At 42.5% G+C, this 17,842-nt stretch overlaps 1 protein-coding gene across 1 annotated transcript in view; it reads right to left on the minus strand.

Moving 5' to 3' along the window:
- Positions 1-385: 385 nt before the first annotated feature.
- The window catches only part of AASS (aminoadipate-semialdehyde synthase), a 33,284-nt gene continuing 15,827 nt past the window's right edge, over positions 386-17,842 (minus strand). The window contains exons 15-23 of the mRNA XM_009903710.2: positions 16,247-16,357; positions 14,705-14,813; positions 14,136-14,276; positions 11,755-11,922; positions 8,572-8,667; positions 5,322-5,437; positions 5,107-5,195; positions 3,583-3,759; positions 386-1,200 (exon numbers count right to left, since the gene is read on the minus strand). Coding sequence (XP_009902012.2) covers positions 1,082-1,200; positions 3,583-3,759; positions 5,107-5,195; positions 5,322-5,437; positions 8,572-8,667; positions 11,755-11,922; positions 14,136-14,276; positions 14,705-14,813; positions 16,247-16,357 — 1,126 coding nt within the window. The 3' untranslated portion in view covers positions 386-1,081. The remainder of the gene's footprint in view (positions 1,201-3,582; positions 3,760-5,106; positions 5,196-5,321; positions 5,438-8,571; positions 8,668-11,754; positions 11,923-14,135; positions 14,277-14,704; positions 14,814-16,246; positions 16,358-17,842) is intronic.

Genomic DNA, 17,842 nt, shown 5'->3' on the forward strand with positions numbered 1-17,842 from the left:
ATCTGTGCAGCACAGCACTTGGCATCAAATGAGCTGGTACACTGGCTAACTCATCAGTCTAAAGAGGCACTATACTGAGTGGTAGGGATAGACTCTCAAAGGAACATGATAGCAAAAGGCTGGAAGCTGGCTCAAAACCCAGTGATTTAAACTTCTACGCCTACTGCGTTTCAAAGCTGCTTATCCCACACAGTCTATTCCCTTTGTAACAGTACTTAACCTGGAGTGGGCACAAAGTGTGACTGGCAAGAGTAAACAATTTGGAGCAGCTTCTAGGCTTATTAACTGTCTTGCATTACATAATACCCTTCCTAACTGCAGAGCTAGATGCTAGTGTGCTCTCTTCGCAGCACAAGGCGAGGCGTAACAGCAGGTGTCTCAACATATTGCGAACGGCTTCCATTCTGTCACAGGAAAGGTTATGGAAGAGGCTTGCTTTAGGCTTCCTCCCTCTTCCAATTCATTTTTTACATTCATAAGAAAAGGATTTGAAAAAATATTAAGGCCTAGGTTTAAAATAGTTAACAACTGCATATTTTCAAGATTTACTAGAATCTTATTTGCTAATAGTAGAGGATTTCTAAACTATACCTTGCATATTGTTATTGTGAGAACGTTCACAAATGCCTCCAAAGGGAAAGGGTGATCAAAACACAACATTTCAGTACCACTTCCATCTCTGCTATTCTGATAAATTACTTTCATCACGTGAACAATCAGACTTAATCAAGGGACTTCATTAACCAGACTCTTCCACGAGAAAAGAACCCCCTAACAGATTTTTCCTTTAGATTAAATGTCTCCCTAACCCTACACACTTAGAAGATAAACTGTTAATCAAAAACCATCTGATTGATGCTGAAATGTACATGACAGCGTAACAGTTTGAAGAGGAAAATGCCACAAATCATGCGTTTGGGTATCTACAGTTTCTACATCAAAGTCAGGCAACTCATTTTATGGAAAGCATCACATGAGCATGAAACAGCAGGTGCTGCCTTTAGCTGGTCCAAATTGAGATTCTCTAAAGAGTGGGGGGGACCCAGACAAGAGAAACCCCAACTGAATCCAGGGCTTCCAGTTACTGTTTGATAACACTGCGAGTACTGTACACAATGCCTTCTGCCCGAACACGTTCAAGTATTGGTCCATAAACATTCTTTGTCAACGGTGTAACCATGCCTTTGGCATCTATTTCACCTGAAATAAAGGCAGGAGAGAAAGTGTTAGGTGCTTTACTGGGTTGACTCGGCAAGGCTTTGGTAATGGGGGACTGCAGAGTGGCCTCTGTGAGGAGGGGCCAGAGCTGCCCCATGCCAGACACAGTCAGTTCCAGCTGACCCCAACTGACCCACCACAGGACACAGCTGAGCCCCTCTGCCAAGATGGTGGCACCTCTGGGAAAATCTGTTTAAGGAAGGACAAAATGCTGCTCATTTCAAGAACAGCCTTGTAAAGAGCTGAGCAAAAGAGCACGGCATTGAGTGGATTTTCCATATTCCTTACTATGCACCGGCTGCAGGGAAGATTGAACGCTACAACGGTTTGTTGAAGACCACTCTCAAAGCCATGGGAGGTGGATCTTTGAAAAACTGGGAGAAACATTTAGCACAGGCAACCTGGCTGGTGAATAGTAGAGGTTCAGTGAACCGAGCTGGACCGGCACATTCAGATCTGATACAGAAAGTAGAAGGTGATAGAGTTCCTGTTGTTAGAGAGAAGAATCTGTTAGGTAAACCTGTTTGGGTATTTTCGCCCTCAGGAGAGGCTAAACCTGTCCGAGGGGTGGTTTCAGCAGAAGGTCCGGGTCACACTTATTGGGTAATGCAGGAGAATGGTGAAATTCAGTGTATTCCACAAAGAAATTTAACTTTAGCTGAGAGAGTTTAATTTCAGACTGTTGTACAGCAGTGAGAAAAGAAGTGTGAGAAACAGCCCTGTGATACCAATGACAGAGAAAGAGGCAGGGACGAGGTGTTCCAGGCACCGGAGCCAAGACTCCCCTGCAGCCCAGCACAGGGAAGAGACTGGAGAGTCAGAAATGGAGAAGTACATTTGAGCCCTGGAAAATGCACAGGGGAAGTGTTGTTTGAATATTTTTGTGGGATTTTTCACTATCCAAACCTATTTTAATTGGCAATAAATCAAGTGGGTTTTTTCTCCCCAAGTTTGCCCATGACTGTAACTGGTAAGTCTTCATCTCAACTCATGAGCTTTTTCATCTTGTTTTCTCCCTCTCCTATTGAAGAGGAGTGAGGGAGTGGCTGAGTAAGCATCTGGCAGACAGATACAAATATCAATCTGCAATTACATGAATTTTCTTTTTTAATATTTTTTACATTATATAAATATGTACATACACACAGATTTATGAACTCTGGCATTATGTTCTCACACAGCATCAGTACTGGATCAAAGAAGAAGGAAACAATGTTTGAAGCACACAGTAGCATGCACAGGTTGAATTTAATTCATAAAGCTGTGAATGTGCATGTAGGTGAAAAGCACCTAAACTTCAAAGTTTGGGTTCTTGAGGGGGGGTGTTAAAAAAACCCACATAATGTTGCTCATTTCAGTTAGCCAGAGGAATGAAGTTCTAAAGATTAAGAGCAACAAGCAAGAGAAAAACACACATTTGAGTACTGTGTCCAGCTCTGGACCCCTCAGTTTAAGAAGGACATTGAGACACTTGAACGTGTCCAGAAAAGGGTAACGAGGCTGGGGAGAGGCCTTGAGCACAAGCCCTATAAGGAGAGGCTGAGGGAGCTGGGATTGTTTAGCCTGGAGAAGAGAAGGCTCAGGGGAGACCTTATTGCTGTCTACAACTACCTGAAGGGTGGTTGTAGGCAGGGAGCGGGTTGGTCTCTTCTCTCAAGCAACCAGCAGCAGAACAAGAGGACACAGTCTCAAGCTGCGCAGGGGAAGTTTAGGCTCGAGGTGAGGATAAAGTTCTTCACAGAAAGAGTGATTTGACATTGGAATGTGCTGCCCAGGGAGGTGGTGGAGTCACCATCCCTGAAGGTGTTCAAGAGGGGATTGGAGGTGGCACTTGGTGCCATGGTTTAGTCATGGGGTCTGTGGTGACAGGTTGGACTCCATGATCTTTGAGGTCTCTTCCAACCTTGGTGATTCTGTGGTATTTCCTCAGCCACAGTGATGACTAGGCAGAGTCTACCTGTTTATATATATACAACATGACCAGGTCATTTATCCCAAGCTTCAGACTTCACCAATCCAGAAAGCAGTATTGGAAGTTGCTAGTTTCCTCAGCACAGGTATATGCCAGCTTGCTTCACTGTGGCATGATCAATTGTAATTTACCATGCTAAAGGCCTCCTCTACACCAGTGAAATGTTTAAGATTAAGTGACTAAAGATCACAGAATCAAAGAATGGTAAGGGTTGGAAGGGATCTCTAGAGATCACCTAGTCCACCCTCCTTGCTAAAGTTCTCTAAGTAATAATTTATTTTCTTTTTAATATACATATATACACATTGTAGAAACACTACACATCTGCTTCCTACAGGTAGGAAGATACAGAGGGTTAAAATACTTTTAGTGAAGTCTGAACAGCCACTTACCATCTAGAACCATCTTAGCAGCAATAGCTGTGGGGTATCCTACTGTTTTAGCCATTGCAGAATATCCTTTGTTATCACCATAGACAACCAGATCAATGAATTTGTCTTCCAAATGGCCAGAAGGATGCCTGAGACCTATTTCATTTCTCATAACAATCATATCTCTCTCTCCAGTGCCTAAAAGAAAAGCACACAAATTGTTCACTTCTTGTGTTTCAGTCATATCAAGATGAGGCTCCTGATGAGCAGAGCACTATACACACACAGCATGTGTACCAGGGAAGTGACTTAAGATAGGGATTATTAAGGAGGACAAAAATATTAAGGTGAAATAACAAATGCAAGAGGGAAAGAAAAGGATAAACAGGGGGAGTAGAGAACACCACAGGGCATAAAAAAACCAAACAAAACAACCTAACATAAAGGTTTATTAATGAAGGCAAAAAAATTAATCCAGTTAAGGCTGATAAGACCTACTGGCAGCCAGTCACTAGTGGTATGCCCCAGGTATCAGTGTTGGGCCCCATCCTGTTCAATATCTTTATTGATGATCTGGATGGGGGGATTGAGTCCACCATTAGTAAGTTTGCAGACAACACCAAGTTGGGGGTAGGTGTTGATCTGTTAGAGGGTAGGAGGGATCTGCAGAGGGACCTTGACAGGCTGGACAGATGGGCAGAGTCCAACAGGATTGCATTCAACAAGTCCAAGTGCCAGGTTCTACACATTGGCCACAACAACCCCATGCAGCACTACAGACTGGGGTTGGAGGGGTTGAAGAGCAGCCAGGCAGATAAGGACCTGGAGGTACTGCTTGATAGTAGGCTGAACATGAGCCAGCCGTGTGCCCAGGTGGCCAAGAGGGCCAATGGCATCCTGGCCTGCATAAGGAATAGTGTGGTCAGCAGGAGCAGGGTAGTCATTGTGCCCTGGTACGTAGCACTGGTTAGGCCACACCTTGAGTACTGTGTCCAGTTCTGGGCCCCTCAATTTAAGAAGGACATTGAGACATTTGAATCTGTCCAGAGAAGGGCAACGAGGCTGAGGAGAGGTCTCAAGCACAAGCCCTATGAGGAGAGGCTGAGGGAGCTGGGGTTGTTTAGCCTGGAGAAGAGGAGGCTCAGGGGAGACCTTATTGCTGTCTACAACTACCTGAAAGGAGGTTGGTAGACAGAAAGGGGCTGTTCTCTTCTCTCAGACAACCAGCACCGGAACAAGAAGACACAGTCTCAAGCTGCACCAGAGGAAGTTTAGGCTTGAGGTGAGGAGAAAGCTCTCCCCAGAAAGAGTAATTGCCCATTGGAATGTGCTGCCCAGGGAGGTGGTGGAGTCCCCATCCCTGTGTTCAAAAAAGGATTGGATGTGACACTTGAAGCCATGGTTTAGTTAGTCAGGAGTTGTTAGGTATTAGGTAATAGGTTGGACTTGATGATCTCTGAGGTCTTTTCCAACCTGGTTGATTCTATGATTCTATGACTTTTTCCACTCAAAATCATTAAAAAAAATTATTAATTTCTCACATACCAAAGGGCAGCTTCTTCTCCATGTGCTTTGCAAGAGCCCCCACAATTGAATCTGCTTCTGGAACTGGTTCATCTCCCAGTAAGCCTAGCCTAGCAAAAGACATGAGACAGACTTTTATCATTGCCTATCAACAGCCTCACCATCAACCAAAATGAACAGAACTGCAAATTTCTTTGTTTATGTTTTAATCTTTAAAATTCACTGGAGCATTTTACCATTCCACTGCCTCCAGCTGACTTTTGTCCTTTTCCAGTTTGCTAAACACAGCTTCTTTCAGAACGTGGTACTCAGCAGGCGACTTAATTCCAACCAGTTTGCACATGAGCTCTTTCTGTATTAAAACACAAGGAAAAAAGCCCCTGAAGGCCTCATATTTGTTCCCACTCCTTTTCAGCCAAGGTTTCAAGAGCCCACTTGTCCCCTAAGCTCAGTTAATAGCCAGGATTTCTGAGAAGACACATTATGCATACAGGGGAAGCGAGGTGGTTTGAGATTTTTAATTGCAACAAGTGAAAACAGAGGCCATATTTTCCTGAAACACTTTGTAGCTGAAACAGGTTAGGCTGTGCCTTTACAAAAAAGGACAGCTGCAGAATTCTCTAGCTGAATGTTCAGGTGTAAAAAGGAAAACAAAGATTAATTCTAAATGAATTTCATTGGTCAGATGTGAGACATACCACAGCAAGTATCTCTCACATTGTTTTCTCTCACTCACTTCAGCTTCAGGCTGTTCTGACTTTCGCTCTTGGCCGGACTGCATGCATGTCAACCCTGAACTGCATAATGATAAAATAAGAATAACTAACTTTCCTAACAACTGCTTTAAGCTAATGAATTTCCCTTAATATCCTTTTCTCTCTCTTTCTCCTTTTTCACCTAATTAACTACTAGGGGAAAGGGGAGGAGGAGGAGAGAGGTTTTGGGGGAACCTGAGGGGGGATTCTCCTTGGGAGGATCTGTGTTATTTCCTGTAAACTCTTGTATGATATTGTAAACACTGTGTATTTTGTATATATTCATTGCACTTCATCATTGCTTGTAAAATACAGCTTTCCATTCACTTCTCCAGCTGAGTTTAGCTGTGGTTTTATTGTTGGTGCTTGTGGGCTAAAGCATCACACCACTACAGTATCCCACCACTCAGCTGCTTCCTCCTACTGTCAGTCTTATCCCTTCCTTTGGCAGTCAGGAATGAACACAGGAATCTGCACAAACAAGGGAATATTGGGAGGATGTTAAGGTGAATGAGAAGCCACCTGGAGATGGCCAGAGAGTCAGGAATTATGGATATCTTCCAGATAGCATGGAACTGGAGAATGTCCCTTTCAAAAGGAAAGCTACAGACTGGTGAAATGAATAAAGCTCTGGGAATATTACCAAAACGTTTTCTGAATATTTTTGTGCATATCTGAAGGCCATTTTGTGCTATCTAGATACTAATTCTGAGCCAGCAGTGTGCCCAGGTGGCCAAGAGGGCCAATGGCATCCTGGCCTGCATTAGGAATAGTGTGGCCAGCAGGAGCAGACAAGTCATTGTGCCCCTGTACTCAGCACTGGTTAGGCCACACCTTGAGTACTGTGCCCAGTTCTGGGCCTCTCAGTTTAAGGAGGACATTGAGACACTTGAACGTGTCCAGAGAAGGGCAACAAGGCTGGGGAGAGGCCTTGAGCACAGCCCTATGAGGAGAGGCTAAGGGAGCTGGGATTGTTTAGCCTGGAGAAGAGGAGCCTTAGGGGTGACCTCATTGCCCTCTACAACTACCTGAAAGGTGGTTGTAGCCAGGAAGGGGTTGGTCTCTTCTCCCAGGCAACCAGCACCAGAACAAGGGGACACAGTCTCAAGCTGCGCCAAGGGAGGTTTAGACTCGAGGTGAGGAGAAAGTTCTTCACCGAGCGAGTCATTCGTCATTGGAATGTGCTGCCCAGGGAGATGCTGGAGTCACCATCCCTGGAGGTGTTCAAGAGGGGACTGGATGTGGCACTTGGTGCCATAGTTTAGTCATGAGGTCAGTGGTGACAGGTTGGACTTGATGATCTTTGAGGTCTCTTCCAACCTTGGTGGTACTGTGATACTGTAATTATTGCTTGCTTCATTCTCAGCAAGATGAATAATAAACAGAGCTATGAACAAAGTATGAAGCAAAGAGAAACTGTGGAGGCTGTTCAGAAACTCAGGTTAGGCTACCTCCTTTGTTTCCCAGGTGCAGCAGATAAAGGCAAAGTAGTGAGATGTAACAACATTGCTGAGACAACATTTACAGTGAGTTTATAGTTATGTTCACAGATTGCATTACACTGTACACTTATTCATTGAGGCTTAGAATGACTGGAAATTCTACCTGTCTTTGCAAAGAGAATTTGAAGATACCAAGCCTAAAATGGAAAGTGAACAAAAATAATCTCAAAAAGATAAAAGTAATTCCCATATGGCAACCCACAAACTCTCAGAGCTTGAGAAGACAAGCAGTGCTGTGTGTTAGTAAGAGACAAGTAAGACTGGGCCTCTTCACCTTGTGCTTCCATGGTTTTGAGAACACTCAAAACATGCTTGAAATAATAGCATCATGAGAAAAATACCCTACTCTCATCAGACCTTCACACAGCATAAGCCTAGTGTCTTTTTCCAGATTAATGCTAATAAAAGCACAAGGAAGAAAGCAGGAGACAGATGTGGGTTTTGTTCACCTGAGCAGCCGACAGTTAGACTCACAGACGTTTCCAAAATGGGTGAAAAAATTTCTCACAAGACAAACAGAGCTGACAAGTAATCCACTGCTTGCCAGTTCAGCTGACTTTATACCAAACCAAAATATGAAGTATCCTTCTTCACCCACAGAGACAAGCAAAACCTCGACTCAAATGTAACAGCAGCAGGATTCATGCATCATAGGCAGAGATTAAGATGAAGTGAAGCGTCAGTAAGCAAGACAGAAAGGCAGCATAACAGAAGACACACACACACACACAAATAAATGTTTGTACAGAGTTTTAACATTAAAAAATAGTATACTCAGTATAATCTTACTTCTTGATGCCTTAAAAACCACTTTGGTACTGAAGATCATGGGCCAGTACCAATATTGACACGCAGCACCAGTGCAAACTCATAGGCTGGATTCCGAATAACAAGATTTAAGACAACTCATAAAAATATTGCATGTGACCTCTGAGAGGCATCTATCTCAATGCCCAACTTGAAGCAGGACTAACACCAACACTCAAGTCAGCTGTGGCTTTGTCTAGCTAAATCCTGGAATATCTGACACTGGAGGCTTTCTGAGGAACCTGATCCAGCACTGTATTATATTCCTGCTGAAGAAAATCTTCCTGATTCCCAGGAACAACAACCAAAGATGACCAGGATGCAATACAAGATTCCCATTGCTGCAAGCACATCCAAGTCTAGCAATAAGAAAAATAATAGTAAAATAGAGGAAAGAAGGGAAAGTAATCAAAGTCACTCACCCAGGTTAGAGGTGGCGTGGTTGAACTTAGCAAAGGATAAGGATCTGGGTTAATTAATCCTAGTTTTACAAAGCCTCCCATAGCTTTGGAGTATCCCTGAAAAGAAAGAATAACATGGTTAAGAACAACAATCCCTTGAAATTGAGGTGAATATTCTTCCTTGGTTTGAATGTAGTGAAGGACATAACCATGGCAGTGCTAGGAAATATTCCCATGGGAAGACAGCCACAGTAACAAAAAGCCAATGGGGTCACTGCTACAGAGGGACACCTTCCTCAGGCCCTCTCTACCCTTCCCTCTACTTTTTCAATACACTCTTTAATGACTTATTCTAACATCAATACTTCCACAGCAAGTAGCATCAGTTAATGAGATGAGAGGGCTAAGCTGGCCAGCACTACTTCCAACTGCAGCACATTATAGACAGGGTTGTATCAGCCAGATAGCCCATAACCAAACTACCAAATACAAAGAGCCCAAATGCTGAGCTTAGCTCACCCCAGTTATACACCAGTGTGATTGTATGGACATCCAATAAACTGATTTTAGAGGTAAGAATTCTGTGTGTTTGTATCTTTCCTTCAGGAATATCACAGACAAAACCAGGAGAGTGGTGGAATGGTATTTAAAAGAAACTGCAAAGGCTGCAACAATCTGCATGACAACAAAAAGTCTCAGCTGGTTTCTGCTCATATTTATATCCCATGAACACTCCCACACAGCTGCTGGATACCTGAGGACACTTGCATGCAAGTGACTAGAAACATTTGTAAACAAGCAGAATGGTGGAAAGACGGCACTCTGAAAGAGGGTTAATTATAAGTAGGAGCCACCTTCACCAGCACCGGGTTATCAGTTCAGATGGCTTGCAGTGAGAGACTTCTGTGACATCTTTTTAAAGTGACTCCATCAGCTATCTGACCCTAATCTATAAAAGGCACTCAGGAGATGTGAGTCTCCACACTGAATGGATTGCTTTGTGCTCTGCAACAGAGCAACATGTGCAAAGGGCCAACACTAACTTCTGCCCTGCTCAGCACTACGTTCTGGCACGTAGGCACCACACAGGTAGAGGTATGGTAAGCCATTCCATGCAACCCTACCAACATCACCCCAACCCAAAGTGATGCTCTGGGGAGTTAAAAAACCAGCACTAGCCACAGTAATAATCATTCTTGCAACACATTCTTAACAGCTCTCAGTGTCATCCTGACATTTTTGCTGTTCCTTGTGCTAATGCTTATACAAAAGAAGAAAATTTTACCAGGCACCAACTGGATGAGTAGGTACTGTCATATTAAGACTTCATGACGAGATAGATGCCTTCCACATATTTTTAGCTTCTGAACAAGAGATCGTATCTAGACTGACAAAAAGAGAGCTATTGCAATTGGTAACCTTCATTCCCCCACACTGGCCTTCCATCTTCTTTTGCTAAGCCAGCCTCCCTCCAAGAAATAAAGAAATTCTGTTGTACTGCAACAGAGGAATGAAGAGGGAAAGGACATACACATTCCTCAAGCCGTGCACAAAGCAGCAGCAACTTAAACCTTGGCATAAACCTTAACTCAATAGACATGGCCACAAGAGCCATAAAAGCCTTTTCAAAACTTCAATACAGTTTGAGGCTTATTCCTACTTAATGTATATTGACCAGCAAATTAATAATTAAAAGAAGAATAAATATTGGTCTGATTCTGCTTTGTGCACCTAACAAATTAAAGGAAGGGTCTATTGCTCAGAAGGAAAACACATTTCTTGACTGAACAAAATGCTACAACTGCTCACAATAAAGAGCTACACTTACTCACTTAAATGTTTTTCTCATTTTGATGGAAAAACATGATTTTTACATTGTTTTTCGTAAGAGCATAAGCAATAAACTGCAAGTTCGAATTTTTGTTAGCTCCAAGAGAACAGATTGTCTTAAAAACACATTGCACCAACATGCATCACACAAACCCATCAGACTCCCTCCAATTTTTCTGTTTATACTTTATTTATATTTTATATATATTTTTGCATTTGTTTATATTTTATATTTTATTTATTTTTTTATGTTTATATTTTATATTCTGTTTATATTTTGGGTTGGACTTGATGATCTCAAAGGTCTTTTCCAATCTGGTTAATTAAATTCTATTCTACTCTACCCTACTCTGTTCTGTTCTATTCTATTCTATTCTATTCTATCTTCTATTGATCTGAAGATCTACTTTGCTCTACCCTTCTCTACTCCTATTCTATTCTATTCTACTCTATTCTATCTTCTATTGATCTGAAGATCTACTTTGCTCTACGCTACTCCTATTCTATTCTATTCTATTCTTTTCTATTCTATTCTATTCTATTCTATTCTACATTCTATTCTATTCTACCTTCCATTGATCTGAAGATCTACTTTGCTCTACTTCTATTCTATTCTAATCTTCTATTGATCTGAAGATCTACTTTGCTCTACTCTACTCCTACTCTATTCTACTCTACTCCACTCTATTCTATTCTATTCTATTCTATTCTATTCTATTCTATTCTATTCTATTCTATTCTATTCTACCTTCCATTGATCTGAAGATCTACTTTGCTCTACTTCTATTCTATTCTAATCTTCTGTTGATCTGAAGATCTACTTTGCTCTACTCTACCCTACTCCTACTCTACTCTACTCCTACTCTATTCTACTCTACTCCACTCTATTCTACTCTATTCTACTCTATTCTATTTATTCTATTCCATTCTAAAAAGAAAAAGAAAGACAGGTACAGACTAGGCAAGCTAAATGACCAGCTGCCTAGAACAAGAATTAGAATTAGAATTAGAATTAGAATTAGAATTAGAATTAGAATTAGAATTAGAATTAACCAGGTTGGAAAAGACCTTTGAGATCATCAAGTCCAACCTATCATCCAACACTATCTAGTCAACTAAACCATGGCACCAAGCGCTCCATCCAGTCTCCAGTTTTCTGATTTGCAACAAACCCCTGCCAAATAAACCACATAAAGCTACACTGGGGAAAAAATGAGAGGAGTGCTTTCAGCCATCTCCCAGTTAGGATAACAGAGAGCACATAAACAGCAAATGCAAAGCTATAAAAGGCTGGCTTAAATACAGCGTTTTCTTGAAATTACAACATTCATCACTTGAGGAAAACAGCACCTAATAATAACAACAACAACTTACTTTGTATCTTAAGGTGCCTCTTAATAAAGTGTGAGCTGTCTGGATACCGTATGGCTCAGCATATTTTGTACTGTCTCTGTTAGGAAAACCTTCGAGATTTAATCCTGGGAAAAAATCCATCGGAGTAACAGAATCAAGCAATGCTCCTCCAGCTGGAATATTGACAATCTAAAGTTTGGAAAGAACAGCAACGTTATTTTGGGGCAGGGCTTTGTCATTTCTTGTACAACAGAGAAGATGAAGCGAGCTCAATAGAGAAAAGGGAACAATACGCTTAACATTACTAGCGCAAACAAAGGCACGATCTGAATGAAGCAATTGCACAAGCCATTTAAGCTTATCCTGTCAGTGAGGAATGTGCAGTATGTCAGCCCTTACTATCAAAGGGCTAAAACAAGCTCACACACACTGCTAATTCCTGCTGTATTTATATTACGGTGGGTGGCTCCCAGTTCACTTACGTGGGTGTCATTTTGGATCACCTCCCAAAACTACACCATCATGAAGAGAAATTCTGCCCATAGGCTCCCTGCTTTTTGGCCAGTTTTTTTATTCTCTTCTTTTATGGGGGAGGAGAAAGCAAATGTAAGGAGAAGGATGGGATTTTGTGTCTTTTTGAAAGGTTAAAATCAATCAGGTGATAACGTACTGATGTAAAATTGCTACCTGTGTGTATCTTTACTTGCAGCTACAAAGCACAGAGAGAACACATTGTTGAAGGAACACAAAGTTCTATTAAGCACACCCAGACAAAGTCTTGAACCCTGCTACCTTCAAGTAGCTGATGCACAGATCTGCTATGCAGCATCAATACAAACTCATTCTGTGACTTCTGAGCAAAGGGGCAAGGTTTCATTCTAGAAGACAGACTCAAGCAATAAAGTCTGCAGCACTGTCGAAACATCTTAAGGTGTTTCTCAGATAAAGACACTAGTGTGGAAGAATCCTGCACAACTGTTGTAATATAGTTGTTCTGTTCACCTGGAGCACACCTTCCAGGACAAGATGTAAGCAGGTGAAATGCTTATTATGTTATACAGCAAAGTTATATAGTCTAGCAGAAGGCACACATGTCACATCTTAATTGGTCATTTTCTACTGGCATGCAGGTAATTAAGGCATACAATAGGTCAGAATAACAAAACAATATTGTAACACATCCAACCAAATTCTGCCTAATTTCTCTCCTTCAGTTACAAGATGTTTACATCCTTTTCTGAGTCAAAGACTAAACATAGCCTTCTCTAATCCCAGCAAAGGCAAATCTTCTCCATAGCTTTCCAAAGCTATCTGAAAACAACCTTTCTCCTACACACAACAGTCAGACAGCTAAGGATTTAGTGGTAAGGAGGAAAAATTGCACAATCTACTAACAAGCTTGCATAATGTTCTCAGAAATGAATCATTCATACACAGATCTATTCTTTTTCCTAGCAATCGGTGAACAAGGTCAGAATTAAATAAGGAATATTTTCACATTCTCCACGTGAAACTTACAACCACATGTTGCTGCTTTTTAAGTAACGATCCAATCCCCTTTCTTACTGCAGTGAGAACACCAGAGCACCAAAATCTCATGATAAAGACGTTTCAAAAGATTTCTCAGTTTCGCAGATCAAAGAGTTTAGACAATTAGCTAAACTCTGCAATGGTTATACAAGGCAGTCTCCTTGACATGTGAAGAGCCCTTGCTCAGGAACTACTCAAGAGCAAGTGGGAGTGATCAAACAGACAGGGCTGGAAAGTAGAAACATGATAATGGCTTGCAATAGCTTTGCACAAATCAGTTATGATCTTTCCATAAAATATGGAGTAACATTTATTCAGCCTAATGGCTTTTGCACAAAGACCATAAAGGTGCTCATATGTAACACATCAGAAAACACTGTATACTTTCACAAAACCCACTCAGTGGATCGTTGGTATTACAGATGGCACCTGAAAAACAAAATCAAGAGGTCTGCTACACACCTGTGCAAATGCAGCTGTTTGGTTTACAAACACGACTACATAGAAAAGCAGCTAGAAGGATGCACTCTTGTCTTTGTTTCACAGTGCCAAAGACAGGGCAATTAAGTTTCAAAGGCAACACACAACAGGGAGGGAAGCTGAACTAAGAGCATGAACCTTAATCTAGTACTTTAACGATTAGAACATGCTCCTTCCTTGCAATCAGCCTGCCCACACTAAGGAAGAATTAAGCTGGCAGCACCCAGGTGCCATCATGCTCCAAACATGGCATTGAGTGATGTATGCAACATCCTTAGCCAACTGTCACTGCCTTGAAAGTAAACACAGCACCCTAGAAACTCTTCATTCCCTCCTTAGCCCAATACCACCCCTTTGTCTGACTTCAAATGGAAATGAAAGGATTACTTCACCTCTCCATTTTTCAAATACGTAGCAGACTGAACTGTATTCAGCAGCACTCCTTGTGGGCTCCAGCTGAACTTGTATCTCAGGGGATTGTCAGAGTGCTCTGGAGCTGGTAGGCCACCACAGAAAGAAGTGTAGGATACAACCTGTCACATTTGTCCACAGGAAAGAAAAAGTGAAGAGAAGATACACAAAGATGCAAATAGAAGAGACCTACCCCGCAGAATCCCCATTCATTCTTAAACTTTCTATTGACATTATCCCCCAAAATGGGCCAGGGCAGAAGGTCTACATTGGACAGGAGAAACCAAATGAATTTTCACTGCCCAACAGTGTCAAGCTGTCACATTGCAGGAACTGTTAATAAAGGAGAGGAAACCAAAACATACACTGAGGCAAAGCAATTTGAGTTGATGGGCTCACCAATGAGATTAGTTGACACTGAATTCCAAGCATAAGAAGAAGTAAGGTGTCCAGAGTCCATCACACATTGGTGACATGCCCAAAATAGGCTGCTGTTAAAGGAACAACTAATAAAATCTTGGCAGAGCTATGCACTACCTGCCAACCTTACCGTAGCACCAACTTCTTTTGCCTTGTCAATACATTCCTTTGCCAACATATGGTCAAGACCAGGATCCAAACCCATTTCACCAACGACTGTAATACCAGCAGCTTCTACACTAAATAACAGAAATGCAGACCTGTCAGAACATTCACTGTCACTGGCCTTTTATTTGGGAAATCACTCCAACAAAGGCCCATTACACTTTGCTACAAAGTAAGTTCTAGTCTCTGTCTGCAGACTGGGTGGGTGGGAAAACCAGAAGATGTTAAAAGCTGAAGAGTGACCATTTTCTAAGTGTCATTGTAGTCTTGGTTTTTCTTACTTTGCTACAACATCTAGGGGCTGGTGGAAAAAGAAAATCCTATCAGCTACTCAATATCCTACATTCTCCTCACCAGTACTATAATGCAGGAAGGCAGTCACACAGAGGACAGCAAAGAGCTAGTCATAATGCTGTCTACAAGTACCTGAAGGGAAGTTGCAGCCACGTGGGGGTTGGTCTCTTCTCCCAGGCAACCAGCACCAGAACAAGAGGACACAGTCTCAAGCTGTGCCGGGGAGGTTTAGGCTGGATGTTAGGAAGAAGTTCTTTGCAGAAAGACAGATTGGAATGGGCTGCCCAGGGAGGTGGTGGAGTCACCATCACTGGAGGTGTTTAGGAAGAGACTGGATGGGGTGCTTGGTGCCATGGTTTAGTTGATTAGATGGTGTTGGGTGATAGGTTGGACTCGATGATCTCAAAGGTCTCTTCCAACATGGTTAATTCTATTCTATTCTATTCCAGTCTAGTCTAGCTCTATTCTATTCCATTCCATTCCATTCCATTCCATTCCATTCCATTCCATTCCATTCCATAATTGCCCTAAGCAGCTCCTGCAGCAGGGTGGGGACTGAAACAGCTGCCTACACATGCAGGTACAATTCTCATCTCACTCTCTTAAATTCACTTCAGAATTTCCAGTACCATAAATGAGAAGAGCTCCTCCATGCCCAAAACAACTTCCAATCAGATAAAGTAGGACAACAGAAACAACAATTAGAACTGTCACTAGTTTGAGCTAATACTACAATGGGCCTGCCCAAAAAGGAGGTGGCATGAAGGAGGATACTATTACAGACACAATAACCCAAGAATTAGTTTTTGTTTAGGGGAATGGGAAGGATATCAAACAAGCTTGCTATCACTGGTGAAATAGGACAGTCCAGCTACTCATCTTGAGTATCAACTCAGCTCAAACATCATTACAGGTTTGAGGGAAGAGGGGAAAGCACATCAACATAGAATAAGATGGGGCATGCAGAAAAGTACACTCCATCAGTTAAAGTGCTAGCCTGACCAGATTAGGGTATGCACCCATTTCTCTGGTCTGCCACAGCCTCTACATGTAGCTTTAGGAAAAGGTACTTAGTTCCCCATCACAGAAAGAGAAAGAATGGTGAAAACAGAAATTCACAGTAAGTGTTTAAGGTGTAATGGACTGCAAAATATTCAGATAATGCACTAAAATGAAGGAAACAACACCAGGGAGATGCTACTTTCACACCTACCTCTCCTGGAGTTCTTTCATAGCTGGTGTTAAGTAGCTGGCTGTTACCAAGTTCACTTTGTTGTCAATACATTTCTTAGCAACCAAAGGATGTGCTGAATAAGGCAGCAAACTACAAATGAAGGAGAATTATGGAACATCAAAATCCAGACAGTTACTTCTGCTGTCACTGGAAAGACACACACAAATGTTTCTTGTATACCTACAAAAGAGCTCAAGTAAATGCAACAGTCGTACCTGCCTTGCCCTGAGCAGTTTCATACCTACAGAAGTGAAATGCTACCCTATCAGAAGAGCATTGTTGTACATATGCCCTTCAGAACAGGGCACAGGGCAATAGGGGAGTCATTCTTTAGACAGCATCTTTTGTCATACTTCTCTTTGTAAAAAAAACCCCACTGACCTCTTTCCAAGGCCACCTTCTAAACAGGCATGCTGCAGGTTTAGAAGATGCAAAGTGAAAACCCATCCTTGAGAAAGCTTGCGTTACAATGATCTCGCTGAAGTACTTTGTGAAAGGCATGCTCTGTATGGAAAGGAAACAACACTCATGACATCCATGCCAAAAGGGACAAAATGGCAAGGACTGCGAAGTCATTTCCTCCCATTTCAACATCTGGAAAGAGAGCTTTCTTAAGACATGTGAGAATTTTGCCTTCTCTTGCAAGCATGCAAATTTGATGCCAGGAGCATATACTTTGGTGGACACAACTGGCCTCTCACACTAAGGAGGCTCTCCTTGTAATTGGTGAAGCTCAACATGAGCTCTCAGTGTGCACTTGCAGCCCAGAAAGCCAATCAGATCCTAGGCTGCAGCAAGGGAAGTGTGGCCAGCAGGTCAAGGGAGGTGATTCTCCCCCTCTACTCAGCTCTGGTGAGACCCCACCTGCAGTACTGCCTCCAGTTCTGGAGCCCCTATTACAAGAGGGATCTGGAGGTGCTGGAAGGTGTCCAGAGAAGGGCCACAAGGATGATCAGAGGGCTGGAGCACCTCTCCTATGAGGACAGACTGAAAGAGTTGGGGCTGTTCAGTCTGGAGAAGAGAAGGCTCCCAGGTGACCTCATTGTGGCCTTCCAGTATCTGAAGGGGGCCTACAAGAAGGCTGGGGAGGGGCTGCTCAGGATCTCAGGTAGTGCTAGGACTAGGAGGAATGGAATGAAGCTGGAGGTGGGGAGATTCAGGCTGGAGGTGAGGAGGAAGTTCTTCCCCATGAGAGTGGTGAAGCCCTGGAATGGGTTGTCCAGGGAGGTGGTTGGGGCCCTGTCCCTGAAGGTGTTTAAGACCAGGCTGGACGAGGCTCTGGCCAGCCTGATCTAGTGTGGGGTGTCCCTGCCCATGGCAGGGGGGTTGGAACTAGATGATCCTTGTGGTGCCTTCCAACCCTGACTGATACTATGATACTATGATACTTCTGAAGAGATGCTGTAGTCAAAGCCCCTTTGAAAGTCCTGATGTTCCCCTTCAAGAGAAGGCAGTGGCCAGTTACAACTATTTACATACACAAATAGGACCCCAGTTCTTGGGCATTAAAAGAAAAACAAAAAGGTTACCATGATGATTTAGGTCAATGAACTAGGAGAAAAAAAAGCAGTGTGA

The sequence above is a fragment of the Dryobates pubescens genome, chromosome 27 (assembly GCF_014839835.1).
Source record: "Dryobates pubescens isolate bDryPub1 chromosome 27, bDryPub1.pri, whole genome shotgun sequence".
NCBI classification, from domain to species: Eukaryota; Metazoa; Chordata; class Aves; order Piciformes; family Picidae; genus Dryobates; species Dryobates pubescens.